The sequence below is a fragment of the Syngnathus typhle genome, linkage group LG8 (assembly GCF_033458585.1).
Source record: "Syngnathus typhle isolate RoL2023-S1 ecotype Sweden linkage group LG8, RoL_Styp_1.0, whole genome shotgun sequence".
NCBI lineage: Eukaryota > Metazoa > Chordata > Actinopteri > Syngnathiformes > Syngnathidae > Syngnathus > Syngnathus typhle.
Window position 1 is genome coordinate 2,409,940 of NC_083745.1, and position 27,982 is coordinate 2,437,921.

At 44.9% G+C, this 27,982-nt stretch overlaps 2 protein-coding genes across 11 annotated transcripts; one reads left to right on the plus strand and one right to left on the minus strand.

The window, feature by feature from the left end:
• Positions 1–1,145: 1,145 nt before the first annotated feature.
• arhgef33 (Rho guanine nucleotide exchange factor (GEF) 33) lies at positions 1,146–9,526 on the plus strand. 3 transcript variants are annotated; one of them, XM_061284601.1, is made up of 17 exons: positions 1,146–1,314; positions 2,213–2,259; positions 2,756–2,920; positions 3,209–3,321; positions 3,389–3,528; positions 3,596–3,703; positions 4,094–4,220; positions 4,466–4,598; positions 4,722–4,829; positions 5,486–5,578; positions 5,653–5,801; positions 5,888–5,962; positions 6,067–6,248; positions 6,325–6,749; positions 6,809–6,970; positions 7,041–7,162; positions 7,230–9,526. In XM_061284601.1, the coding sequence occupies exons 1-17, from the start codon at positions 1,254–1,256 to the stop codon at positions 7,312–7,314; spliced, it is 2,295 nt and encodes a 764-aa protein (XP_061140585.1). In that variant the 5' UTR covers positions 1,146–1,253; the 3' UTR covers positions 7,315–9,526. The 3 variants fall into 3 exon arrangements, with proteins under 3 accessions (XP_061140585.1, XP_061140586.1, XP_061140587.1); XM_061284602.1 differs by having other exon boundaries at positions 5,891–5,962; XM_061284603.1 differs by having other exon boundaries at positions 3,392–3,528.
• On the minus strand, positions 7,802–27,978 carry LOC133157925 (mitogen-activated protein kinase kinase kinase kinase 3-like). 8 transcript variants are annotated; one of them, XM_061284594.1, is made up of 35 exons: positions 27,707–27,978; positions 22,733–22,790; positions 22,564–22,654; positions 22,180–22,244; positions 22,042–22,097; positions 21,904–21,951; positions 21,791–21,833; positions 21,610–21,682; positions 21,340–21,471; positions 21,198–21,260; positions 21,039–21,120; positions 20,492–20,608; positions 19,246–19,324; positions 19,103–19,161; positions 17,889–17,951; positions 16,264–16,316; positions 16,026–16,064; positions 15,246–15,323; positions 14,096–14,147; positions 13,815–14,007; positions 12,819–12,928; positions 12,686–12,727; positions 12,521–12,605; positions 12,321–12,400; positions 12,182–12,242; positions 11,980–12,097; positions 11,831–11,889; positions 11,598–11,701; positions 11,331–11,508; positions 11,178–11,246; positions 11,015–11,107; positions 10,866–10,936; positions 10,728–10,783; positions 10,600–10,647; positions 7,802–10,272 (listed from the first exon to the last, which is right to left on the minus strand). In XM_061284594.1, the coding sequence occupies exons 1-35, from the start codon at positions 27,803–27,805 to the stop codon at positions 10,185–10,187; spliced, it is 2,805 nt and encodes a 934-aa protein (XP_061140578.1). In that variant the 5' UTR covers positions 27,806–27,978; the 3' UTR covers positions 7,802–10,184. The 8 variants fall into 8 exon arrangements, with proteins under 8 accessions (XP_061140578.1, XP_061140576.1, XP_061140577.1 ...); XM_061284592.1 differs by having other exon boundaries at positions 13,635–14,007; XM_061284593.1 differs by lacking the exon at positions 10,600–10,647 and having other exon boundaries at positions 13,635–14,007.
• Between the last annotated feature and the right edge of the window lie 4 nt (positions 27,979–27,982).

Below are 27,982 nucleotides of genomic sequence, written 5' to 3' on the forward strand. Positions count from 1 at the left end.
TGTAATTGTGCAAAATAACGTCTTTTTTTAATCAAACGTTTTCTTTATTGACTTTATTTTTTAATTTCATAAAATATAGACACACGAAATGGAAAGAAAAACAAATTAATTTAAACAACCAATAAACATTTGGCAAAAAGTGTTTGGCACATACTGTTAATTTATGATTAAGAATAATTTATCTTTCTCTCTCTCGACCATACAAAATATTCAACTATTCACTGTAAGGTTATGCAGAGGAAGCTGACATTGTTGCTTTTCCTCCCATTACAGGTGTTCATGCGTGTGCATGTGCCACACAGACTGTTTGCACCTGGGTAGCAAAGGCGTGCGTGCAGATGTGGTGTGGAGCCAAACACACTGCACGTGTGAGAGTGTGTTCAATTCAGTTTTATTTTTAGATTGCAAATAAAAAAAATAAAAAAATTAGCTTGGGATACCAGCACTCATTTCATGCATTCATTTTTTTTTCAAAGATGTAGTAAACAATACTGACCAACAGAGGTCATCAAATGTTCAAAGAATGATTGGAGTTATAGAATGGGGGGGGCAGAAAGGAGCGATTATCCACGTGACCAAACAGAAGCTGACAACATGACAAGACAGAAGGAATTTTGAAAGGAAGGAACAGAAGAAAACCCTTACCATACTTTCTTTTTTTTAAAGCCTTACTATACATGGTGATTTTCAAATAAAAGTCAAAGACTACAGTCGTCACCATAATTTATTTATTTATTATTTATTAGTTATTGTTTGTGCCTTGTTGTTTTTATTTTGTGTCGTCTACTTGGATGTTTATCGTGTACTGTGTCTCGTCACCGTGGGATGGAGGAAACGGAATTTCGGTGAAGGGATTGACAATAAAGTGACTTTGAACTTTGAACTTTGATAACCTCAGGCTCAGGTCAATTAGTGCAGCCCAGAGGTCAAAGCAAAATCAGTGAAGCAACATTTTGGCGTTAGCAATTTCTTAGTGACTCAATTGATTGATGGAGCAGGAGTGTGTGCACTTTTGTGACGTCTGATTTGGTTGCAATTTGGTGTACAGTGTGATGCTCTGACGTCTGTCTGGGCTGCTTCTGCACAAACAAGGATCTCTTTGTGTGCACAAGACAAATCACAGGACTCACATGTTGTTTGCAGGGGAGGGACGCTAACGTGGAGCCTTAACTTAATCATTTTATTCTTCTCCGTGTTCTTCACGGGAGGCGTTAGCACCAGCAACAAGTGGACCTCTCCGCAAGGATTAAAACATGGACGATAATTCACGAGACGCTCAGGATCACACAGAAGATAGGTCACCACACAAAAAAGGTATGAATATTTTTTTTTTTATTTATTTTGCTCAGAACAGTAAAGCATAAATATAGTCTGTCATATGAATGACTAATATTAGTGACGTACTAACAAGCCAAAAGATGAGCTGAGTCTGAAGCAGAGGGGGCATAAGTATTTATAAAATGTACTTAAGTAGAAGTACAACAAAAAACAACAAAGAAAAAAAGTGCCTTCACCAAATTGTCAGATGCATACAGTGTCTCACACCGATGAACAATTATAAGGCAATCAATGAAATGAATAATAACTGAAATAATCAATACATGGTATGTATTTCAATAACACTTTTGTAAATTGCACGACTGTCCAAAAGTTTGTTTTCTGGTGTAATGACCTCTTCGCAGCCTTTTAGCAGCCCGCCCGCTGTGTCCGTGAGTCTGTTCACATGACAGCGTCGTTAGCATTGTTGTGCCTTCAGGCTAGGCTGGCCGTGTGGGTGTTGTCAGTGCTGAGTGTGTCCTTCTGGTGTATGGGTATTATACAGTCATGGACACACAAACGAAGAACAGTTTCATAACTAAATGACGACAATGATAAAATCAATGCTAGCCTCCTTAGCCAGTCTTTGGAGCTTAACATTGTGTTTAGCGTTAGGATAAAAAACTTTTTTGAAGAACTGTTCACCATCTGCTAAAATGTTGCTTGTTGTGAAGTTGACTTGAGGTCAGTGTCACTGCATTAAAATATTCATTTTGGTGGCATCTTCTTGCCATGGACCAATATTGAAGTGAGTAGAGGAGCTTCAGGTAGTCAGGACATAGCTATGTCTAATAGAAAAAAAAATGCTTTGCTGCAACATTGTGGCTAATACAAATATTTTTCTAATTTCTGTTGTGAGCGGTGTTGGAACAATATGTTTTATTTTGTTGTTCAGATGAAGAAGATACAAATTTGCAGGACGCCAACATGGAGGTAGCTCAGGTGAGAAGATCTCTTGTTCTGCTATCTATTCACATGCACAACACAACAGTTCCATACGCAAGCTCCGCTAATAGCTTGTCAGCTAATCGGAACAAGACATTCATCTCTGGCTCCATCTTTCCATGGCTGGTATGGGTCATGTGAAAGGCATCAGGCGGAAAGCATGTGTTTGTCTTTTCCCCTCGATGCTATCAGTTTGTCGACTGTACCTGAAAGCGCAAACATTAGTCTCGGTACATACTAGATGCTTTTAAGTCCTCGTCAAGTGAAAATAATGGTCTTGTAAATTGTAAAAAAAAAATCCATGACTTACTTTTTCTTTTACTCTTCGTGCACCCACGGCCAACAACGAGGCACTCCAAAGCGCACCTTCTCTTTGTACGTCTTCACCAATTAACTTCCAACGTGTTTTATGTATTATGAAAGAAATTCATTTGACAGAATCTTCAATCACTTTTGAAATGAAGAGAAATAAAAAATCATTTTAACCACACAGCTGCAGGGCCTGGTGGCAGAGCTGCGCGAAGGGCTTCGCATTTCCGTGGCGGAGCTGTGCGAGCTGCGGCAGAAGGACCGGCGATTAGAAGGAAGCCTGCAGGCTCACCAGACCGACGTGGATGATAAGATTATGGGCCTCAAGAACTCACTCAACACTTTCAAGGTGCTGGACACACTATCAAGTCGACCTCGCTGACCCAATACACACATGTACACACAATGAGTGTATTCTGGATGGAGATGGAAAAGCATCAGTAGCTTAATGAGGAACATCTGACTCAATGGAAGCAGCGGGGTAATTTAATAGATTAGACAAGAAGGCAGCAAGGCTTAGACGTTAGAAGCAAGCAAGCTCCAATTTTGGTTCTCGTTCCAACCCTGTCTCAAACCTCTACCCGGGACACATCTCAGGTCCCATCACCCAAAACGAGCTAATTGTTTCCGATTGCAGGAGGAACTGAGCACTGCGTTCTTCCACATCCAGCACGTATCCAACAGACAACAGGAGATGATCAAGCAGCTAGAACAGCTCCAGCCAGACGCCCCCATCAACGTCCCACAAAGGTAGCAAACTGTAACGCGATAAGAAAGCCAAGACACACACATACAGACTTCTGATGGGTCCAAAAAGCAGAAGAAGTTCCAAGTCGGATGTGTTGAGCGCATCCGAGGACGAGCGCATCTGTGCACCCGGCCGATCGGAGCTCAGCATCTTCCAGCGGTACTTTGGCGACTCGCCGCAGTCGCAGAGGAGCGTCACGTCTTTACAGAGTGAGCATCGAGATGGTGCATCGTGGAAAGGCTTGAATTAAATGAAATTCGATAATATGTGTTGTAGCATCTGTTTCGGAGCAGCAGAGATGTGGTTTGTCCAGAGATCCGGCGTGGGGGGATGGCAGGAATGGTAAAGAGGACACAGACACGCTCAACAGCCTGACGGAAAACAGTAAGAAAACACGGCTGTCATGTTTTCATTGACCCACAACTCAAAATCAAATAGAGCACGTCAACAACTGTCATTGTCACAAAGTGCTGTACAGAGATTAAAGATAAAAAAAAAAGAAAACGTCAAGTAACAATAATAATCAAATAATCAAATAAAAATACATTATTTTTTAATGTCTCCATTATACAAGAATGCCACAAATAAATTAAATAAAGGATCAAAATAAAAGCCAATCAAAACAAGAGATAATATTAATAAATACAATAAATGAAATACAATTACATAGATAAGATCTAAATAAAATAAACCAAATTGAACTTTTAATATGGGAGCAAAGACCGAATCAGAAAACATTAGCTTGTTTAAAAATCAGACAAATATTTCTTGCAGGTATGAGACAGAAAGCCGCCTTGGAGCTTCTGGAGTCGGAGAGGATCTACGTGTCCCACTTGTCCTTGCTGCTGAAGGCCAACATCTCTTTCAACGGCTCGGAAGCGCTCGCAGCAAAGGACAAACGGTGAGAAGATCCGATTCGTTATTAGTCCGCACACCTACCCGCTTACCCGTGATCTAAATTTATAGGAATTAGAAGGCAGGAAATGAAAAAATCTAATAACTTACTCCAGCTTGTTAATGTCATGGCTGTTAGGCCTCCATGCACGAGTTTACACAACGGGACCATTTTTGAAATATCGCCGCATCATGCGCTAACATGCGGACAACCAAAATCCCCTAAATTGATGATGGCACGTCTTGGTCCAGGCCGTTTCCCAGCTCTTTGAGGTTCCTGATCCAGCAGCACTTGGACCTGCTGCACGCCCTGCAGGAGCGCGTCCTCAGGTGCCAGTGGCAAGGCATCATGGGAGATATCTTCATGAGGCTCACCAGTAAAGAGGTGCCCTCATCATTATTTCGAAGGATTAGTGCCAAATGATTGTGAATGCGTGGAGGTCCAACGCTTGGCAAATACGTCAAATCAATCACAATCCATGACTTTACTGTTTTTTCCCCCCACCAGAGTGATTTCCTCGATTTGTACGTTTCCTATCTGAAGGAGCTGCCCGATTGTCTGGCCGTGGTCACTGTGCTGGCCTCCAATGCTGTCAAATCGTCCACCTTCCTGGAGGTAAAAGACACAACCATCCATTTTTTATTAAATAAAATAAAACATGAGTAAAAATAATTAAAAAAAAAATGAAAAAATAACAATAAACAATAAATAAATAATCAAATAAATAAATAAATAAATAAAATAAATAAAATAAATAATAAAATAATAATATAATAAATAAATAAATAAATAAATAAATAAACAAACTCTTTAACCCTAACCCTAGCTCCAGCTCTAACCCTGGTTTTGTGGAATAGCTCACAAGCGAATAGCAGCTTTATTCATGCAATAAACTTAGCCGTTAGCTTAGAGAAAACATGCATAAAAGAAGTGAGTGGTACTTTCTTTCCTTGGCAAATCGTACATCGACATTCTAGTTTACGTAGTCCACGCCAAGAGGGAGACGCAACACGTTTTCTGACTAATCCGTTGATGCACGGGAAGGAAGAGGCAGTTCACCCATTAACTCGTTGGCGAACGGGGAAGTCAGGATTCCTTCCGTCACTGATCCATCCATACGTAAAATAGTCTTACACAAATGTATCCAACCTAAACATTCCGTTGCATAAGAATGGGTGACGCTTGACTGCAGTTTGACCTATTTTTTTCTGATTGGTCAACATGAACCGCGCCTCCTTTTTGCTCTGATTGGTTGTCCCAATGTTTTCAAGAATGACGTCATGGGCGACGAGTCCAGACCCTCACTGCACACGTTGCTCCTCCAACCGGTGCAGAGAATTCCGGAATACTTGCTTTTGCTGCAGGTGACAAAAAAACACACACAGACAAAAAAAACATTTTTGTCCTTAATTCCATCCATCATCACGTGTGTGTTTAGGCTTTGCTGAGGCAGACGGAGGCCTCGCACCCAGACTACTATTTGCTACTAGTGTGTATTCAGCAGTTCCGCAACTTCAACAGCCAGCATCAGCACCTCCTCCAGCGTAACCAGGAACTCCTGATGCACAGCCGCTTGGAGGTCAAGAGGTCTGCACGACAACAAAAACAAAACAGCATTCATCCTTAAACACAACATAGGGAAATACAGACAACGTGTGCGCGTTGTCTCCTAGTAGCAGGTCGTCCATGAAGCAGCTTCTAAGGAACATGGAAGGCGGCCTTCAAGTATCTCCTTACCCTCATAGCAAGTACGGCTACAGATAGTGATAGTGGAATAATTACATATCAAATCAATAATACCATACAAATGATCTTCATTTGCTTTTTTTGGGGTCTTTTTCGACATGGACAGGGAGCACGCTAATCAGGCCAAACACAGCAAGCAACGTCTTCTGGAGCAGATCCAGTCCAGCCATCGCTTCCACGAGCGGGATCGTGTGCAGGAGCCTGAAGTTAACTGTTACGATGCCGAGTGGGGGACTCAGCTGCAGTTCTACAGCCCTGACGTGGACTCGCGCAAACACAAAGCCACAGGTGATATTTGCAAAGTTCTTGTCAAAAAAGAATAGCTAAATACAAATTTGAACGATGAGCATCTTTTGGCTTGCAGGTTTGGGCAGCATTCCGGAAACAGAAGCATCCGAGGGCTCCGGCCAGCATCGTGTACCTGCCAGACCCTCAGAATTCCGGCAGGTCCAGCCAGGCTCGGCTTTGGCCGACGCCTTGGAGGAGTTCCTTCTCCCTCCGGAGCCTCCTGGGATGGAGTGTCTCTACGAGGAAGAAAGCAACTCCCTCCACGATGCGTCCGCGTTCGACGGCAGCTCTACGCCCTCGTCCGACTCGTCCATCGACATCGCCTTCGTCAAGTGTCCCAAAAGTCCCATCACTCCATCGCGCCACGCGCCGACAAACCGGGATTTCTTCGGCAACGGTTACAACAAACCCAATCGAGCGTGCGGCTCCCCGGACGAAGCTGTGCCGATGCACCACGCTTATCAACGCCCCCTTCAGGCCAGCCAGCGTAAAAAAAGCAAGGTGAGCTCACACGGTACTCAAGTTGTGAGATTCTTTTGACGCTTTTGCCCTCTTTGCAGTCACTGAACGGACTGCAGATGGACAGCACAGCGATGGAGAGCGGCCACGCCAAACTGGAACGGCAGGGCAGCAGAGGGTGCGCCACGCCGTCTCGTAAGATCCACAGCTCGCCGGTGGTGAGCAAGAAGGACTGCGAGAAGCCCAGCGACGACCTTCATGGGGTGCTCAACATTTGAATGGATTTGACGGGCAGAGTTTTACTCTATGAACTAAAAGGCTCACCCTTGTCAGGTCCCCGCTATGCCGTCGTGGGCGGATGAGGAAGATCACCATCACACGCCCCTCAGCGAGCGAAGCCGCAAGCAAGACAAGGGAGGCTTTAGGAGCTCCTTCAAGAAACTCTTCAAAAAGAAGTAAGAAGAATGATACCGTCTGTCCATTATGAAACGGTGGCTTTATGAAACGGTCGCTTTCTCGCAGGGGCGGTGACGACGATAAGAAGAAAGCGGCGGCAGAGAAAGGTCAAGAGAATCAACAAGTGGATGTTAGAGGCACTGCAGTGTGAACCTTTGTTGAAGTAAAGCACAAAGCAGAATGTTATACACAATATACACCGAGCGCTGCCGCATATCGCAAACGTCACGACGATTTTGATAAAGACATCAAAATGGCCGCAAAGCACAACCGTTTATATCCGAATGAAGCTTTTCAACGTAGTTCACAGAAGAGTTGGGAAACTCCTACTTCGCCCATCTCTAGCTTCAGATTGTAGACATGTTTATATGTTTGAAGTATGACAGTTAAAGGATGTAGAAAAATGGGTTTTGCTTTTTTTTTTGCTTTAAATGTTCCAAATAAGCTGTTAAGTGTAATTTTAGTACAAATAAATGACATGTATTTCCTCACTTGACGATATGGAGTAAATTGTAGTTTCAGTATAAAATCGGCAAAGGTATGTATTTAAAAAATAAAATGGCCTATATTGGTTTATAAAATCGACCGATTTCTGCCCATTTCCAAAGAGCTAATAACAAAATGACAATTTGGACCAATCAAGGCGTGACATCCTTTTTTTTAATGCGTTAACCTCTCATCCTCATAAATCTTGTTACACTTCTCAAAACAAAATATAGGCAATTGTACAGTATGTAAAACAAACCCAATTTTATTTTACACTATATACATGTCATGATGTGCGCATCGCATCGTGAAAAACAAACAAAGCAACGTGTGTGAGGTCAATATCAACAAAAGCGTCAGAACAGAACGGAAGGGCCGAGACATTTTAGTGTGTTGGTTGTGTCAGTGATCACGTTAAATATGCTGGGTGGTTAAAGTCATGTAAAAGGAGATGAATTCAAAACACATTTCGGTGGAATGTCTCATTCGTGCTGTCAAATGTGGCGTTGCAAAGCCGCAACGTCACAAGGCCGACTGAATCCAAATTGACACTGGGTGCTTATCACATGAAATGAGTCAAATCCACATTTTAACATCCATGTATGGAATGTGAAACTTTTTTTTTTTTTTAATTTATAATTGGAGTTGGTTAAAAAAATTTGCAACATGCAAGTGGAGTGATCATTCGTGGAGATTAAGTTTTGGAAATATTTAGTTTTCTTATACTTGATATTTCACAGCTTAAAAAAAAATGATAGGCTAGTTTTTGGGGACATCGCATTTCCTCAAATAATGGCCTCGCCTCTGACAGACACCGTGACTCAATTAATCACCAAGTCTGTCATCAAAATGAACAAAAAAAAAAACTTCCCCAAAAAAGTAGCTGATATGACCGGTGGCTGTGAATCGTGTTTCAATGTGTGTGCATTATATATTACTATAGTGCAATATATTATTTGATTTAAGTATAATTATGGGAAACGTTTTGAAATATATATGATGATGAACAATTTTTCATTTGCTCTCTTTGAGACACACTGCACATAATTGCATTTGCTCCAGGCCACTATTAGAGGAAAGTACAGGATTCAGTATCTTGTCAAAATGGTTTCATTAAGGTCGTTTTGAATTTCTATTTACTTGTAAAATTTTAATTTATTTGAAAACTTAAGCTGAAATCACATGATCCGAAACATGAAAAAACACAAATATGTCAAATTAAAAAAAATAAAACAAAAAACAAACGTGAAGAGGCAATATTTTTTGTTTCAATTCGAGTATTGTTTGAGGTTTCATAAGTGTCATTTAAATTTATGGGAAGGAGTGTTCTATTTTATCCTTTTAAGTTTTCCAAGAAATAATTTGAACCAAAATTGCCAAAGGGTTGAGAAATGAGCTTCATGTTTTTATGTAAGTAAATCAATTTACGAGGAGCTTGTTTTAAGAAGTTTAAAACTTTTATACTAACGTGAGCTCTGTGTACGGACACATGTGACGCGACTTGTGTAAGTCTCCCTTTCAATCTTACGGAATTGTTTTAATCATGAAGCTCCTTTAAGTTTCGATGTCGATATTGTGACAAAAAACTTCAGTTGTTATTCACTGGGGGGACTGACGTGTAGCCTGCTAAGGACAAAATGTTTGTACAGACGCACATTCATAATACACACACTCACTTCCGCAGGCATGACATCACATTTTTTTCGCAAACACCCTATTCTCTGTGCAAATGTTTTAACACCAGTGGTTCAAATAAAAAAACATAAAAAGCTTTATGATCAGAACTGCATAAGAAAAAGACGTTTAAAAATGACAACAAAAAAAAAAAACCTGTGCAGGATGAGCAAGTCGTCATCTTGTGTCGGCATTTCAACAAAGGTCCACGTGAGTCGACGTTTGCGGGTTACGCAAGTTCCGCTTCCTCCAGAGTCGCCTACTTCCCCTCGTCTGTCCGTCTTTCCGCCGTTATTTGTTTGTGCCGAGCAACTACGCACGCGCCTAACTACACACGAGCAGTTTTAGTGTTCATATCTGTCCAAAAATACTACATTTATATGTACATCAATTAAATAGACATCAGTTAAGCACTTATGTGGCTGTTGTTGCTAAGCGGAGGCGGCCGGAAGCCTTCTCCTCTTTTTTTTCTTTTCTTTTTTTTTTTAACACACAGATAAAAAACAGGAGAGTCGTTATCCTGCTGGCGGATTAACATCATGCCACAATAAATAAAAGTGAGGGAGGGGTTTGATTAAGGAGGGGGGGGGGGGGGGGGTCTGTGCAAGATGGCCGCAGTAGTAGCACAATGTGTACAACTAAGTAGTACAAGTGGTGTGGAGGTCCAACCTCCTGGGAGGGCATCGTGAGCGCGAGTGTTTCTTACATCGTCATCTGCCCTTGAACGCACCGCGGCGCCTCACTGTGAACGGGGGATGCGAGGGGGTTGCAGGAGGAGGGAGGGGGTGAGCGCACTCCCCTTTGCTAGTTGCTAGGCTCTTAACGCGGGGTTGTTAGCATGAACGTGTGTTGCGTTGTGTGTCAGTAGCTGTTTTCGTGGCCTGCCAGGATGTAGAGGTTGCTGTGGGCCGTCGGGTTGTCGGTCGGCCGACTCTCCAACACCACCACCCTGAAGATAACACACACATGGATTATAAAAATCAGTTCATCTCAAATTTGATTTGTTTGCTTTAACCACAAACTGAAAGAAAGTCACTCTTTGAGAACTTGTAGAAAAGACGTCATCAAAGAATGATGTTAAATCATGAGCGTGCAGACACCAAAATAAATCAAATTTTTTCCAAACCGTTTATCTACTCATGTTTTGACGCTTTATTAGACTTTGATGTCTTCACTCTCATTAAGTAAGAACCGCTCCCCAACACCAACACTTCCAGCCCCACCCTCACCCAAAACACACACCAGGATTCAAAAATCCCAACAAAGTCAGCGATACCTTGGCAGAGTAACACCTTTGTCATGGTGACCTTTGTGGTCGTCTCGTCTTTTTGCGGGAAGGCATTGGAAAAGGTTAATGCCTGACCGTGTGTGTGCGTGTGCGTGTGTCTGTGTGCATGCGCCCACCTGTCTGATCCCAGTAGTCTGAAGATACGCGTACTGTCTGAGATCTCTTGTGTAATCTGTGGGCAACGTGGAACATTTCAGAGTTACATCATGGAAAAACACTATGGCGCGGGTTCCGGGCCAAGAAACCTGGCTCACCTCGTTGGTCTTGAAACTCCGCCCCTGCATGCCGTGCCTCCAGAAGGCCAGCACGCTATCCTGGAGACAAACTGTGAAGAAAAAAACAAAACATTTTGTTGAATTAAGTCCAGTGGTGTCTTCAGTTAATTCAGCATATGTTTTCCTACCCGTGGACTCGATCTGGAAGTTGAAGGTGAGCTCGGCCGACAATTTCCTGCTGGATTTCAGTCGTCCCTGGAGGTTAACGATCTTGATACACCCTGATGAAGAGAGACGGGGAAATGAGGCGACGTGTTTTCGAGGCGCTAGTCAGACCTCCGGCTGACTCACGATCGAGGCAGACGAGGATGGTGTCCCTCTCCAGCTGCGTGACGTGGATCACGCATGTCTGAGGCGTGTCTGTAGGCCAGAAAGAACACATTTGGAGAACCAAAAAAAAAAAAAAAAACCAGACCCCCCAAAATGCTCAGTGTGCATTCTCACCCGTCTCTGTGAACCAGGAGGAGGTAGCGTTGGGGTTGGGGTTGACCGTGCCGAATCGGACCACTTGGTTGAGCTCGCTCCCTTTACTGACGGCCACGCAGATGAGAGGGTACGTCTGCTCCGGGACCACCAACATCTCAAACACCTCCAGCGGGCACGGCAGGGGGAAGTCGATGGTCTGTTTTGCCACCAAAAATAAGAATAACCATGAAGTTTGAGCCGACAATATAATTGTGATGACAAACGTAAGTAAAATGTCCTGGTGACCTTAATGAGCATGAACTTCTGCATGGATTCCACCCACTCCAGCAGCATGACATGGGACTGGAAAGCCCCGCAGAGGTACTTGTGGCCTGTATACGGGTTGCGCACTGCACACCGAAGGACAACAAGTCAGAGCCAAGACGCACGGTGGCTTGATAATACAAACCACGTCATTAAAATCCACTTGAAGCATTCATTCTTAATAGAAGAAAATTGAGGGTAATACAAATACGTACCCACGCAACACTTTTGGCACCCTTTAGTGTCTGGAATTTTTGTGGAAACAGCAAACTTCCTATTGGAAAAAAACAAAACAGCGCAACTTAAATAGTGACATTGCTGATGGTTCCATTCAAATATTATTGATGGGATTTGGACCTTTTACCTGGGTATCATCTTATCAGGCAGCTTGTGTGTGGGAATGGCTACGGGTAATTTCTGCAACTGTCTGGCCTGGTCGAAGATTCCCGGCAGGGCGTGAGAATACAACTGGGAGGCTTTCCCTGGACAAGGCGCAAATAAAAAGTAACATTTCATTGTTTGGTGAAGAAAAAGTCGATTGTTGGGGCAGCTGCGAAGCAACTTACCGGATACTGACAGAAGATTGTTGTTCATGACGTACAACCACGTGCAGCGTCGAGGAAAGAGCTACCGCAAAAGGTGCAGCATGTTGTTGTTGTTGTGACTTCACATTTAAAGTCATTTACAAATAAGAGCATGACTCACCTGTTCCATTGTGGTCTCATGCAGCTCATTAAGGTTCAGTGTGTAAATTCCCTCTTCAGCGCCAAATATCAAATACTGATCTGGAAAAAAAAAAACACACAACACACGCAAGCTCTAGTAGAACAAAACACGACGGTCAGAAAGGTAAGCAGAGCTGCAATAAGCGCAAAATATCCCTCCTATGTATATATTTTTTCTACCTCTAGTGTCAGGGTTGATCCAGGAAGTGGCGCAGTGGATTTTGAGAGGGCAGCCGTTGAACACCTTGGAGAAACACGCGCCCATCTGCCAACAAAAGTGGAGGCGCGCTTAGAAACCATCAATGAGCTCAAAGAACTGCCGCACGAGTTCACAGAGACACTTACATGGACTTTAGGTGTCGGTGGGAGCCCGTTGCTACTTGGCATCTAAAATAGATCGACACACAAACATAATTGTTTTTTTTTGTTTTTAAAAAGAAAAATGAAGATTCTGTTTCGATCGTCATGAACAAATTACCGGGACATCCTTCTTGTCCTTCCGTAGGGGGACACTAGGGGGCATCGTGGACTGTTGTCTATCTGCAGGACTGCTGCGCTCGCCGTTGTGTGAAGCGCTCAGGCCGTTCCCTGCAGATATACAACACGCATAACGTCAGTTTGGGTGAGGCCGAAGGTGATCGCGTATCATTGGACTCACGGGACTGACGACATGGAGGAGAGCGAGAATTAACTACAAGGCGGGTGAGGGAAGGTGGAAGGCAGCGAGGGAGGGAGGGAGGGAAGAGGGGAGCCGGCTGGCATGATAAATGCAGCCACGACTTCATCTTTACTCTTGCTTCCCTACGGCAAGAAGTTCTCTCCTCTTCCTCCATCCTCAATGGAAGGGCCGCTGTTAAATGATTGACAGCACTCGGCAACCAATCAGGTGTCTAACGTTTAGTGTCAGGACATGTATAGCGAAAAGCCGGTGGCTACTACAAACATGGGCTGTGTTCGGAATCATTCATTCGCTCATTCCCTAATCAAAAGTATTTCAAATGAAAAGCCACTTTGGAACTTTGATCGATGATATAGAACATAAAAATAAGCTACATTGCAAAATGGATACAATGTTGTGATGTTTGCTTTATCTGTCTTGGCAGCCCTTTGCAATAATCAATCGCAAAGTAGCTCTCAGTTTCAAAATGGTCGGTGAGCCCTGATACGATTCCGAACATAACCCAGGAGACATTAAAAGTGTTGCTATTAATGGACTCATGGGACAGATAAATCAGCGGGAGAGGACAACTGGAGGGGCGGGGCAAAAGGATGCTATCAAGCTACTGGCTCTTACTCTCGTCCCCATTCTCTTTTTCCTGCTCCTCTTTCACCTCCTTCAGCACCTCCCACGCCTCCTCCAGCTCCTCCTCTGTGTGAGGCGTGTGGAGCCACTCCCAGAAATGCCTAAAGCTGCCATCGTCCTCCGGGGCGGACGTGTCCGCCGTGTCCGTGCGCTCGCTCGCGGTCTCGTTACCTAGGCTGCTGCGGCGGTGCGGCGGCAGCCTCGGGGGCGGCGGCCGCGGGGGCACGTTGGAGGCGGGCTTGGCGGGGCTTGCCGTCTGCGGGACCGGACAGCGCTTGATGGTCCCGCCGCCGCCGTCATCCTCGCTGTGCGATTGGCTGTCGTCCTGTTTGGGGTGTGGCTGGGGCGAGCTGATGGACTTGGGCTTTTGGCGGGGGGGCGGAGACAAGAGTCTTACTCGAATTTTAGGCAGACAAGTCGTTTTGTTCCACACCAAAGGTCTGTTAACCTACCTTAGGCGGCAGCGGGGGCGGGACCTTTGGTCTCAGGATCGTGTTCATCTTACTACACCGTGAGAAGATGGAGAGAGAGAGTGACACTGACTTTGCATGACTGGACAGCGCATTTTAAGCATACAAGTAACAGTTGTCAAATCAATCAAAGGGGACATATATTTTTTTTCTGGCAGCTTCGTGCGCCACGTGCACTGATCAGCAGACTTAATTGGCAATTTAGTAGCTTGAAGTGCTACCTCCATTTCGTGAAAAAAAAAACCGCAATATTTATAATATGTCTCCTTTAAGTGACCAACCACGGCATCTGGGCTAAACAAAGAGCACGCGAATCAAGCAAGCTGTTGTCAAGTCTCTGAGAATTGTAGCGCCGACACGGAACTTCATACATGCTATAAAGTCAATTTGGAGGTGTCGTTAGCACTCCAAGGACAGAGATTTGACTCCATTTTGCTTCATAAGAGCGCAACTGTATTTTAACTAGCTTGTTAATGAGAGCTACAGGACTGACATGAACACGCAAATGAGAATGGACAGCAGCTGGATAATAAATATAAGAGAGACATGTTGAACCTGTAAATAGATTGCCGTCCACACGCATCCCAAGATGCCACATTTTAAATGGGTTATTATCCAGCTCAAGGGCGGGGAAGGAATACAAAGCAAAGCGCAGAAAAAAGTTCCACTACGTTTGCTTTTCGACATTAAGAGAGCGCATGTTGATGAATACTTGGAAACAAAGATGCAGCGAGCAGCGTCGGCATCAACACACAAACAAAGAAGCACACGGAGAGATGGCAGCGGGAGAACAAAGCAGCACTTCTGGACCAACTCTGACCCTAAACTGGAACCACTCACACTCATCTTTAGTGTGTTAGTGCTTTTGTTTTTTTTTGCTGGCTTCCAGGTGAGTTTTAGGGTTAGTTGAGATGAAAAGCTATCAAGATGCACACACACATAAACAAAAGGGCGTGATGGTGCGCTGTGTTGCATTGAGAGATGCGTGGATGAAACTGTAGCACAAACAGGAAGCCTTCCTCCTCCTTTCCTCTGCTCCTCAGCCTCGTTTTGATGCGGGCGAGGGAGGGAGGGGAAAGGAGGACAGAGAGGCTTCCCGTTCTAGAACTGCATGGAGGGGGGGGGGACTTACTGAGTGTGAGTTTCATCATCATCTGCACCATCATCATCATCCTCATCCTCATCATCCCCTAAGTGTGCCACATGGCCCCTGGGAGCGGAGGTGGAGATAGGAAGAGAGGGCAGATTTTGGGGGGATTCGAGGGGAGCGAAGATGGGGGGAGGAAGGATGCAAGCAAAAAGGTGGTAGGAGATGACAACAGGAGGAGGAGGAAGATGAGGAAGAGAGGTAAGGATGGGGGAATTAGAGCTGTGTGAAGCTTTGTCCACAAACAAACCGCTAAGCCTTCAAACAACTTCGAACAAAAAATTAGACACAATGAAGCCTAAAAAAAAAAAAAGGTTCCACTCCTTTCCCCCCCCCCCATCTTTAAATGTGATATCACCAGATTATCAACATATACTTTTGCGGTTACCAACAGTATCGAGAATGTCGCGACAGATTGCCGCGTGGAAAATGAAGCCAGAAGAACCCCTGCAGATTGGTGAGTGGAGCTGTTAAAATTAAAAACGCTACAACCACGTGCCTGTGTGGAGCGCCAGTTATCAGCGTGTGGAAGCCATGCTCTGCGGGAAAGCGGCTAATAAGCGCAACCTTTCAACTCTGGAACGTTAAAGCGCCACCACGCAGAGTGCAAAACGCTGACAGACCGGAGACGGCAAAGAGTCGTTAGTGGCGCGTGATCAGACCCGATTAATCGCGGGTTAATTGGTTGATGCGGTGTTTAGAACGCCAGCAGAAAGGAAGGAGAGAGGAAAAACAATCGAAAGGTGCTGAGTCAGTCAGACTCACCTCTGCTGCAGCTCCTCCTCCACCGATTTGAGAAGACTCCTGTTTGGAGTCGAGAGGACATTTTTATTAACAGGGAACAAGCAACAAATATTGGAATCAATTCAATCTGCTGCCAGTCCCCCGTTCTGTCCCGAGACAGCAAATAGAAAACACAAAGCGCCCTCTACTTGCCATCAAATGTGACACAATGAGGAATGCTAAAAGGAAAGCAAGACAATAAAAGACCAAGGGGACTTACTTGTTTCCTCCGAGCAGACAAGGCGAATCGTGACCATACTCCAACTGCAAGTCCTAGAAAAACACAAAAGTGCAGCACTATTGGGATATCACATCCAAAATAAATGACGCACTTGAATTCACAATCAAATAAAAACAACTAATAAAACCGAAGCCCGGTTGTCCAATGACGGACGGGGGTGGGGGGGGGGCTTCAGTTATGGCACCAAAGAGTTTTGCAAGTAGAAGATCATGACGTGTTCAGGCACAGGATGTATTCGTCTTGTGCTCACATTGTGGCCTTACAAGCGCAGCTGGAACAACGCTCATCGCAAAAAAAATAAAAAATCTCACTCAAATAATTTCTTAGTGGGCATTTACCCTCCAAAAATTATTTGCTAAACAAATCTGAGGGGGGGGGGGGAATCGTGCATCTCCAGCCCCATCTTGTATCTCTAATTAGATTTTCTAAGAGACCACCAAGAAAAAAAACCAACAACAAAGTAAAAAGAAGGCATTTGGGACTTCAAAACAGCATTATGTAGGATGACTACTGACATCTAGTGGTCATGTCGCAATTTGGAAACCCCGACGTGACCTCACTTGTTTGACGCGTCAAAGTTGGGCCCCACCAAAAGTGTTGCGACGCCACATGGTAAGCCATCAACATCGACCGCGTCTTCATAAAACATGTTTGGAATTTATGGGCGGTCTCGCATGCAGAGGACGCAAAAAAATAAATAAAAACAACTCTGTGGTAGGGCAAAAAATGGAGCCACTTTGCGTCAACGTTTCACCATCCTCGTCGATGGCGTCTTCCCTCCATCGCGATCCCAACGGAAGGAATTTCTGTTATCCGCAGCGACGGAAAAACAAACGTAATTATAAGCCGTCTGCCCTCATCATTGTCTTTTTGCTCGCCCTAATGTGGTCGTCATGGAGACCGCGGCGGGCTGTTCGGCGCCACCCGAGCCGCTAAACCATTTAGCATTCCGGGGTGAATTCTACAAGGGCTGGCCCCTTTCAAATGTTTCATCCAAAGTAACTCCGATGTTCAACGGAGAGGATGGAGCTGAACTTGATGAGGTTGTCCACCAAAAACCACCAAGTAAAGCCACAATGTGTCAAGGCGGAAAGGGGGGGGGGGGGAAGAGACATCTTGAAAGGGAAAAAGGGAAACAAGGAGGGGTGGAAAAAGAGAGACGCACTTGTTCTCTTCATCTACTGTACGAGAAGTTAGAGCAGAAGTGTACAAAAGACATAGCGAGACATTTCGCGGCGAGAAATATCCTCGCGTCAACTCCCCCCTCCCCCATCGGTGTGCCTTGGAGCAAGGCAGCGGACTGTGATTGTTCCATTCCGAGTGCTTTTATGTGATTGTACAAACTTCTGAAGGCAGGAAAAGAAAGAAAGATGACAGCTACAGATAATGAGGCTGAAAAGAAGAACAACACACACGAGCAGAAGCGCAACAGGACAACAATCGACCCAAATGAACACACAACAAGAAATAGGCGGAGATTAGGAATGGCGGAGAGAGAGAGAGAGATGGAAGAGGTTAGTGTTGATTGTGGCAAATGAATAAAAAAAAGAGGGGGGGGGGGGCGGGTTGAGAAAGAAGGAGAGAGACGAGAGAGAGAGTACTACCAGATTAGATCTCGCGGTATAGTAGAGCTCCTCAACACAGTCCAGATAGGGCTCAGAATCACACTGGTCAGCAAGACAAAGCCAGAGAGACCTCAAGTTAATACATCAACCTCGGACGATGGAGGGGAAATGGGGCGAGGGAGGGGGGGAGCGAGGGATGGCAGGAATCGGTGCATTGATGCAAGACAGAAGATGATGTATGAGGGGGACACAAAATGGACCAAGGCCAATATGGGCTCTGGAGAGAAAGAGAGAGAGGACACAGAGACCAATCCTGGGATTGCGGATTTCCTCACTTAATGATGTTTGTTTACGCAAGTGCAGATGGTCATGGGAATTGAGTAGGGCAGGATTCAATTTGTTGAACAAGTAGGAATTTCATGTTTTTTTGACAAATACATGTTGCTGGTTAAAATGATTATTTTTCGATTTTCATTCAATAGTCGAATAGTGACTATGATGCGATTTATATGTCTCCTCGCTGTCACAGAAAAACAGGAGTGCCTTTGTTAAAGGCGATAAAAGGAAATGGTCATTTTGGATTGGCGGCCATATTGGCGATTAATCAACTTCATTGTTGTTATTTGTAAAGTCAACGCCTCGACTAATCAGTCCAATCCCTACACCGCAAAGGTTATAGTGCATTTTAGGTTCATCCTGGTATTTCCCCGAGGAGCCCAATATTTTTGGGGTGGCGCATATTAAAAAAAACTACTGCAAAAAGACATCATCTTCTGCAAACATCGACTTGACATGACTTCAACTACAACACATTCTGCATCGCTCGTACTGTAAACAACTAACAATGCCACCTGTCAAAAACAAAGTTTCAATGTAAGCAGGAAATGCAGCACCTTCCCGAAACCTGGAAATATTTTCTATTGCAGCAGCAGCAGCAGCAACAATGGAGGACAATGATGAACTGACTGGATGTGACAGTGAAAAGTGATCGTTACATCAACGACATTCGGCAATTTAAAACTCGACAGCAAAACGTTTGCACCGATTATGTGTTGACCCAATTTCATGTTTACACTCAAATAGCCCAGACTTCCTCCAAGGCACATTTTGGAACCCCTACCAATTATGCACCTTTGAATCCAAAAGAACACCAGAGCAACTCAATTCAATTGGAGCCCAAAGTGTTGATCCAGTGCCATCAACAACGGTGATCTTAAAACGGGAGAGGACAACGACATCAGGTAACAACTCACCGGTTCGTGATGGGGCTCCGTCTCCTTCCTCAGCGGCGGGTCAAACTTCACCTGTCCGACTGCGAAAATGACCACAGGTGGAGGCGGTGAACATTTGAAGGTTATTGTTGTGTATGTGCTCATTCGCTTATGCGTGAACTCACAGTTGATCTCAGAGAGAGTTTTTCCTTCTCGGGTGCTTCTGCTGGTGGAGCGGATTCGGTGAGGGACGGACACGGGAGACTGAAAGGGTAAGAGAAATGGAGTCAAATGAAAGCTCAAATGAACCACCGCGACAGTTTTGCTCGAGAAGATTACACAAGGTGAATAACAGAATAATCTCTTTGCTATTTCCTCTTTGGGAAGGGAGGTGGGGCCGATTTGATGACACAGCAAAAAAAAAAAAAAAAGCCGCCAGCTGCACACAGCAACAAGGTCAACACAATCAAATCAAACAAACGCTCCCACGTCAGGATGTTTACATCTATTGATACGGCGGGAGAAGTGCAGCCCGCTAAATAAATACGCTCGAATATCTTCGATCAATGATTTGTAAAAACCTTGAACATCGGACGGCAAATAATCTCTCGGTTCCTTCGTAACACAGCAAAATCACACCATGCTACAAAAAAAAGGAGCATTCGATAAACACAAATTAGCATTCCCCGGTTCCGCCACTAGGTGGCCGGAACACCTTCCCGACCCACGAGCCACTATTTGAGGAAATAACGCTATTATGCGCCACGGATTTCACGGTTGCCACGACAACATCAACTCAACACACGCTTTGTTAAGACAAAACATCACTGCAGACACCGCAGCTCCGAGGTGGTACCTTCCGACGAGCGGGAAAGCGGGGCGCGCGCCGAGCGCCGGGGCTAACGGCTAGGAAGCGGCCCCTGTACTTAAACTGTGGAGGAAGAGGAGGGGAGAGCATGGTGGGAAGGCAGACAAGAACAGAAGAGAGGAGAGGAGAGGAAAGGCAAGAAGGAGAAGGGGAAGCGCTGCAGGATGGAGAAAAGAGGAGAAGGTTGAGTGAGGCCGGTGCCATGGAGGAGGAAGAGCAGGAACGTGGGAGGAGTTAAGGCTGCCGGGAGAAATTGTTGACGTGGGGATTGGAATTTGACAAATGGAGAACAGATGACACACGATTTGGGGAGGAAGGAAAAGAGGCGACATCCAGTGAAAAGGTCATTAGCACCGCCACGTGCTTTTGTATGAGGGGTGTCAAATTTCCAGTAAATATATGGGAAATAAAGTTCATTTTGGAAAGATTCTATTTGGTAACAAAAAAAAAAAAAAAGAAAAATCAAAAGATTTATCGAATCTAATCCATTGGCTTGGAGGAAAAAAAAAATCCTGGAATTTTGCAACCCACCAAAATACAATAGAAGGCCCGAGCGAGGTTACCTCCGGTTCGGGGTCGTCGTCGTCAAAGTCGTTGTAATTGTTGTGCTCGGGGTTTTTGGCCCGGTCCAGCAGCTCTTTTGCCAGCGTCCTGCTCAGGGGCTGAGACACAAACGGGTGCTGCAAAGACAGGAAATGAAGCGTTCAAATTTTTCCGGGGCTCCTACGAGAACATAAATAACAACCAAGTTTCATTGAATCTACTTTCTGAACAAACACGTGGACGTTACTTGGAAATCTACCGCAATCAAAGGACAAAACCTGTTCCGTATTTTGGTGATTGTGTTCTCAAAGTTACTAAGACCTTGGCGGTGAGCGCAGTGACTTAAAACACAAAGCGCCATTGTTTTCGATGCTTCGTTACAAATCCCCGGGCGACTTGGGGAAATGAATTTGTACATTCAACGAGCCCACACACAGTGAGGAAATATGTAAGAGTGGGGGAAGTTTAATAGCTGGGTTCCAAAGAAAATCTGTTCATTCTTATTAAATATTACAGAGAATCAACACTGACAGCAAGATATGAAAAAAAATTCTATGACTTTCTCACCTGGAGTAGCTTCTCGGCCGTGGGCCTCTTCTTTGGGTTCTTGGTTAGGGCTATTTTTACAAAATGGTGGAAGTTGTCCGTCCTGCGGTCCGGAATAGGGCACAGAATATAAACAAGCAAAATGGTTGTTTTTAGTGTGTCTCGGGAACGACGCCTTACCACTTGACTTTGTCTTTCAACTTAGGCGGCTGGAAATTACTCTTGGTCATTAAGAAAAGAGCCCTGTGTAGGGAGAAGGAAAGGGGGGGCGGAGCTTAGAAAGGGGATCACTTTCACTCCAAAAAATGGTTTCACACGCAACCTCATGGGATGCAGCTCAAACATGGGCGGCTGCAGCTCGGCCAGCTCGATGGCGGTGATCCCCACGGCCCAGATGTCGCACAGTTGGTTGTAGCCGCCTTTTCTCTCCACGGCCGCCACCTCCGGAGCCATCCTGTTGCGGGGAGGAGAGAGACAAACACATTCGTTAAAGTTGAACAAGAAGCGCTGAGTCATCAACTAATCAATCAAATTCTTTCATCCGGCTGCAGTTCGTACACTCGGCCCCTCACAAGCGGCATCGACGACTCACCAGTAAGGTGTTCCGATGAACGACTTCCTCTTGGCCAGAGTTGCCGTGATCTGCGCTGATACGCCAAAGTCGGCTATTGAGAGAAAAATGAACCGAAAGATGAATGACCCCTCAATAAAGCGGAGTGAGTACAATATAGAGAAGGGGGGGAACCAAATGGAGATCGACTCGTTGGTCTCACCTAGTTTGACGTAGCCGTTGTCTGTCAGGAGGATGTTGGCGCCCTGTTGTTGACAAAATGCGGTTATTAATTTAGTGTGTGTATTTTGTGACGCATGTTCCCCCAAAGCTCACCTTGATGTCTCGGTGCATTTTGCCTTTATTGTGAAGGTAGTACAAACCCTGCAAATACATAATCACGCAACAATTGTTAAAGCTATGAAGAAGAAAAAAAAAAAGAAGAAAAATCAAGGACCAAAATAGGATGCTTACCTGCAGGGTCTCCCGTGACATGTAAGCTATTTGGGACTCTAACAAAGGCCCGGTTACTAAAAAAAAAAAAGGGAAAGAATGAAAAGGTCATTACGTGGACGACCAGACGTGACTAAACAATGAGAATGCGAGTGTCACCATGATAGATGTCCTGTAGCGAGCCTCCTCCGCAGTACTCCATGCTGATCCACAACTTGTCTCGCCTACGCACACACACACACATTAGTTGCGCCATCTTCCATAATGTAACAACTTAGCAAGAAAGATGTTTCATTCTAAAATATAGTAGATTGGAATGTACCATTTGCCGACAATGGCTTTCAAATTATTCACCAAAATACACCACAACAATATTAACTTTGAAATAAATATTTTGAATTGGGTTCTTCCTTACAATTTATGTTTTGGAGCTATCCCTCGTATAGTCCATCTATCACTTTTTTTTTTTTCCCCGTCCGTTCCGCATGCTCATTATCCAAAACACCCAAATAGACGTCAGTAAAATATGTAAAGTGTTCGTACCGGAGATAGCTGCCAAAATAGGCCACGATGTTGGAGTGCTTACAATCCTTCATCATCAGAATCTCCTGCTGGACAACGGCAAAGTCTTCCCCTGGATGGAAGCAAACAAAGCGGAGGGATGAAGGGAGCGAGGCGGATGGCCGGAGAGGATTGAAGGCAAAGTGCTCACCTGGCTCCAGTTTGATGACTTTGATAGCCGCCAGCTCTGCTGTGTTTACATTACGAGCCTGGAGGAAGGAGAAGGGAGGTTAGCAATCAGGAGGCTCTGAAAGTATGAAACGTGTGGTGGACGGCCAAAAGGTTTCCCGCTGTGAACAGCATCCTCCAATTGTTTACGGGATTGTACGTACCAGGAGGCGAGTGTTATACATGACACTGACTGGACATAAAACGTACGGACGGGAAATGGAGTCGTATTCCCGAAAAGCCGGGAATTCTTTGCTAAGCGGCGTATTGGCAGGACAGCAAGGAGGCAGATTTTCTAAAAATAGCGAGCTGTGTTTACATCACTTGCGAAGGAAGAGAGAAGTTCCTCTGTGAAACAAGACATGAATAAAAGATGATTCCAGAAGCATCGCCGCATAAGAAAGCGTGAAAGTGAGTGGCTTTAATAGCCGTTGATGGTTTTCTGGGCGTGACTTAATAAATCTTGAGAATGGAAAGTAAAATGGGTAAGAGCGGCCATCTTTGAAATGTTCACGACATAGTGACAAAATATTTTTGCTACTTTACAGCCTCTTTTTCAATGATGAGCCACCGTTACTGAATTTACTGCGTTTCATCCGGCACGCATTATTTGCTTTTACATTGAGTCCTATGGGAAACGTTGCTTCGACTTACAAACTTTTCCACTTACAAACCCAATTGTGGATTGAATTAAGTTCTTAAGTAGAGGTGCCGCTGTATTTTATTAACTTCTGCAGCTTTCAACACAAATTACAGATCCTCACCATGTGTGGGGGAAACAAGTTAGCCATCCTTGCTAACAGCAGTTAGCCAGATAACACCTCGACCTTGAAAACAAGACACCGCTGCAACGCTGTACGGTTCTGAAAACACACACCCCCATGGGAACTGCAGCCTGGCCTGCATATTTTGCCAAGATTTTGTACACAGCGAAGCGTGACATTTCACACAGCGCTCCCGCTCACTTCATTACCCGAGAGTGAAAGCTTCTAATGAAAGAGACCTAAGGACACGCTTTGACTAAAGTGCTGGAAATGTCAACACGTGGACATTTCTTTTTCTTCTCCCCCCCCAACACTTGTCGATGAGTCTGGTAGAAATGCGAGGAGCACAAGTGGAGAACAGGGGCGATGATTGACAGCGCACGATACGAGAAGGCAGCACAAGAGCACGTAACAAAGCCCGTGGCAGGAGGGAGGAGGCACAAAGAGACGTCCAAAGGCGAGAAAGGAGACGTACACAGCGCGCCAGTGTGTTCGCTCGCTTTACAGACGGGCGAGGGTGATGACTCATTGCTCTCGCGGCGACAACACACGCTTGAATGAGTCCGATTGATTGCGGCTGGTGTTCCTGTTCGATCCCCGCTGCGCTTGCGGCAAGTGTTTACATGCTTGATTAAAATCTTTTTGGGGTTTTACTGCTGCGAGCGACGACCGATGAAAAATGTGCATTGCAGGATTTATGCTTGGGGTGGGACTGAGGCCAGGTTAGCCCACAACGGAAGAATGGTCAGGTGAGGTTAAAGTGCATGCCAAAGTCAACCACAAGCTAACGGCGTTAAATGAACCCTTTCGGGAGTTCTGAGCTCGCTTGATGAATGACTTTCAAGGGCCTTTGCATTTTGTTCGGTGGGTGAACAAGAAGGGGGGGGGGGGGGGGGGGGAGTTGGTCCGCCGGCCATCTGCGAAGCTGGTGACGGCACGCAATCGCCTCGGTTAGCGGGCGGGTCATGCCGCAAGCCCTCTGCGAGGTCGCCTTCCTCTGTTGGCGCGGAACAATAGGACATGAGGGCCTTCGTACGCGCACACGTAAACACTCACGCACACACATAAAGGAAGCCGTTGCATTCCTGCACCGCGGTCGTCCAGATGTCGTACAAACACACAACAAGGCCCGGTGCGAGGAAATTGCTACTATAAGCACATTTTAATTCAGACTGGCGTTAAACTCAGCAGGACGTACAGGCACAAGGAATTAGCCATTAAAAAAAAAAGAATCCTCTAATTGCGAATAATCCTCTAATTAAAATTGATTTCAGTCTTCAGTAGTGGATCAGCTCTTATTTTATAAATATGTACAATATATATCACCAACCAATAAACCGACCAATCTCGATTCAAATATCGGTGATGAGCTACCGTGTCAAACGCTCCGCAGAGGTAAAACAGGAACACAGAGACAAAAAAAGATTTCTCTGTATGCAAGCGACACATTGCCCTGCGGTTAAAGGCAACTGCTGTCGTGGAAAATAGGAACCGACTTGAATCTTTTGTTTTAATGCGATGCCCTTTCACGCTCTGATCCTTGCCTGGGAAATATGCTCGCAATGTCGAAGAGGAGAGTGTCAAATGACTTTCCAGGTGACAAGTGCGCTTGGTATAAACAAAAAGGACAACCCAAAGTGTGACTGTACTTCCTCAATCCGAAGCTGGAAACATCATCAATTTGCGGGAACGAGGACGTCATCCTATTCTAATTTCCGACTCAACGTCGCATCCTGTATGACGGCAAATCCTTGAGAGGAGCAGCTGTTTCGGCCGTGATTATTGACGGCGGCAAAAAATGTCGTGCACGACCAACCGGTCGGATCGTGACACCTTCAGCATGCACGCTGTAGTACTGAGAAGCAGGTATTCCTAGAAGTAGCACCACATCCCGTTTGTTCTAGAGCTGAACATGTTTACGTTTGACCGGGGGAGATTGTGAACTTTTGACTAAACACATTTTTATCACAAGTGCAGCTCAAGTATTGGTATGGCAATGATGCCATCAATGCAAGGTGCTAGCTAACAAAACACGCTAATACAACAGCCACTTTGTTAGAACCGAACAGACTCAAATATGCGGGGAAAGGTCGCCCGGCATCCCCGTGCCTCCAGGAATGAGATTCCAAGCGTCCGAGTGCAAAATGCTAATTCTCAGCAGACACGTAATGGAGCCCCTCTGCAAATTGAAGACGATCATGTGTCGGGAGGCTCACACGTTGCTTCCTGCTCAAACATTCCGATCCGAGTCGCAGATTTTCACACAGCGGTAGAGCCAAATATAGGCATCAATGAGCTTTTACCGAGCAGGCCGCCCCGCTGCTTAAACAGACGTCCCAGTAATGCGGCGAGGGTTTACAATTTAACTCTCCAAAACTGTCATCACCTGTTTTGGGGATTTGGTCATGAGACACGTACAAGGCGAGCCCAGGAAAGTAGATATTACGCAAAAATGTGTAGCAGCCGTTGACATCGTGTGATTCCTAAACATTTGGTGAGAATTATTTAGAGACGAACAATGTATGATGAACTATGAAACAATGGACCAGCGGGGACAATAACAAGTTTGTCAGAGCCCGAGTGGCTGCAACAAGCCAAGATAAAAGACCTAAAATTAGAAACACACATGATTGACTCCAGCAAGGGAAGCATGCATGCGAGATGCAAAACAATGACACAAAGTTGCAAAAATCAGCATCAAACTAAAAGAACATCCAACAACGGGCCTCGGAAATGTTGCGGTGACATTTTAGCAACGTAAGAATCCTGGAAGAGGACCAAACGTCAGTCAATTAATTCAAGAGTGTTGCGTGTTTCACAGAGCTGCGCTGTGCCAGCTTTGTCTGTCGTTTAAGAGCCAGCGGAACGTTATTTTGAAACAACCACAAACCTGAGACTTTATCCGAAACACCTCTGCAATCCAAATTGTGTAATATTGTGGCCAGAAGCGCGCTCCGCGTGATAAATTAAAGTAACTGGTTTTATATTATTACACATGGGTATTTTAAAACACGAGCTAGAAGCCACAACAATCAGAACATAGCCTATTTTTTTGCCTTTTGTCTGCTAGCTTAATGCTAACACATGTCATATACAATATTTATGTCTGTCCTATACTGCCCCTGGGCAAGACTACTAAATTTATTACAGTATGTCTATTGGAAGACTGCTGTTTTTTCTAATTAAAAACATTACAAAAGGTTTTTGGTTTTCCATAGGAAGGTTAGAACGGATTAATGACATTTCTATTTATTTCGATTGGGAAAGTGGATTTGAGATACGAGTCATTTAAATTGTGAAGGCATATGCGAAAAGAGGGCAAGCAAAATTAATAATTGACGACATTTCCTGATACTATTCTTTAATATGGTGCTTGATTACACTTTGTCAAGAATCGCAAAACATTATAACTTACTCAGAAAGTTTTGATTTTGTTGTCTAATAACTTCAAACCATCGCGAAGGACACGGGCTGATTGTTGATCACAGAGATAACGGACATAAATCTCAATAAATCAAACTGCCGAACTATTTATGTGTTGTGTATTAACCGCATAGAATCGATTTTATGGTGCTAGAGCTGAAGAGATGTTGCTAATGTTATTGTTTATCGTCGCTTGTTGTTGAGTTAGCATCTTTAGAGGGTGCTTACGACAGCTCCAACTAAGGACCTTTTTCCGGCAGCTGTGCAGAAAGGTAGACCGTCAGTGAATATTTGCGCACACAAATCAATGATCGTTGTGATTTTGTGACATTATTCCACTACATAGCCATCAGGTTTAGCATCGCAATGCTAACACAAATCAACTGAGTCCATTTTCGGACAGCTAGCTTTGCACATGTCCGCTATCCGGTGCTGTTTTCTTCTGACGTAATCGCACTAAAGCAGGCAAGAGAATGAATGCAGAAGCTGACATTGAAATGCAAATAAATGCATTTAATAAGATAGTGTGACAATAACATCCAGGATTTCAAGCGGCGGGGCTAGCATTAGCTGTATTTGACGCACTTTTAAACGGGCCACAGCTTCAAGTTGTGACAGTGACAACGTTGGGCCTTCCCAAATGAGTGACATGAGTGGCAAAAACACACATTTGATTCCATTTAAGAGCCACGCCCAGCACTTATGAGTGTCCGATTATGGAACCCCGAGTCAACAGCGCTTCTTCCCCCACTCTGTCTGCAGTTTTTTACCTTGTAGACGTCTCCGTAGGTGCCGCTTCCTATCCTCTGGATCAGCTCGAAATCCTCCTGCGGATTGCGGCGGGACAGGTCGACGCTGGCGTTCATCATGGCCAAGTGCCGCTCAGGGCGCCGGACGACGCGCGCGGTTGACGGACACCGACGATGTTATGTGCGAAAGGGGATAATTGTCACGGAGAAAAAAAAAAACATACGGCGTCAGAAAATAACAACCCGAGCCCACTCCTGCTCCAACATGGCGGCCACTGCGCTTGGAGCATGCGCATT

What these genes read in the sequence shown, in the direction of transcription:
- arhgef33 (XM_061284601.1), top strand. Translation starts at nt 1,254, where the DNA reads ATGGACGATAATTCACGAGACGCTCAGGATCACACAGAAGATAGGTCA. An exon ending in TAGGTCACCACACAAAAAAG is followed by an intron (nt 1,315 to 2,212) that starts GTATGAATATTT and finishes TTTGTTGTTCAG; the next exon opens with ATGAAGAAGATACAAATTTG. An exon ending in CCAGCGACGACCTTCATGGG is followed by an intron (nt 6,971 to 7,040) that starts GTGCTCAACATT and finishes CACCCTTGTCAG; the next exon opens with GTCCCCGCTATGCCGTCGTG.
- LOC133157925 (XM_061284592.1), bottom strand. Translation starts at nt 27,805, where the DNA reads ATGATGAACGCCAGCGTCGACCTGTCCCGCCGCAATCCGCAGGAGGAT. An exon ending in CAACGGCTACGTCAAACTAG is followed by an intron (nt 21,683 to 21,790) that starts GTGAGACCAACG and finishes TTCTCTCAATAG; the next exon opens with CCGACTTTGGCGTATCAGCG. An exon ending in CATCCTCGTCTGCCTCGATC is followed by an intron (nt 11,108 to 11,177) that starts GTGAGTCAGCCG and finishes TCTCTTCATCAG; the next exon opens with GGTGTATCAAGATCGTTAAC.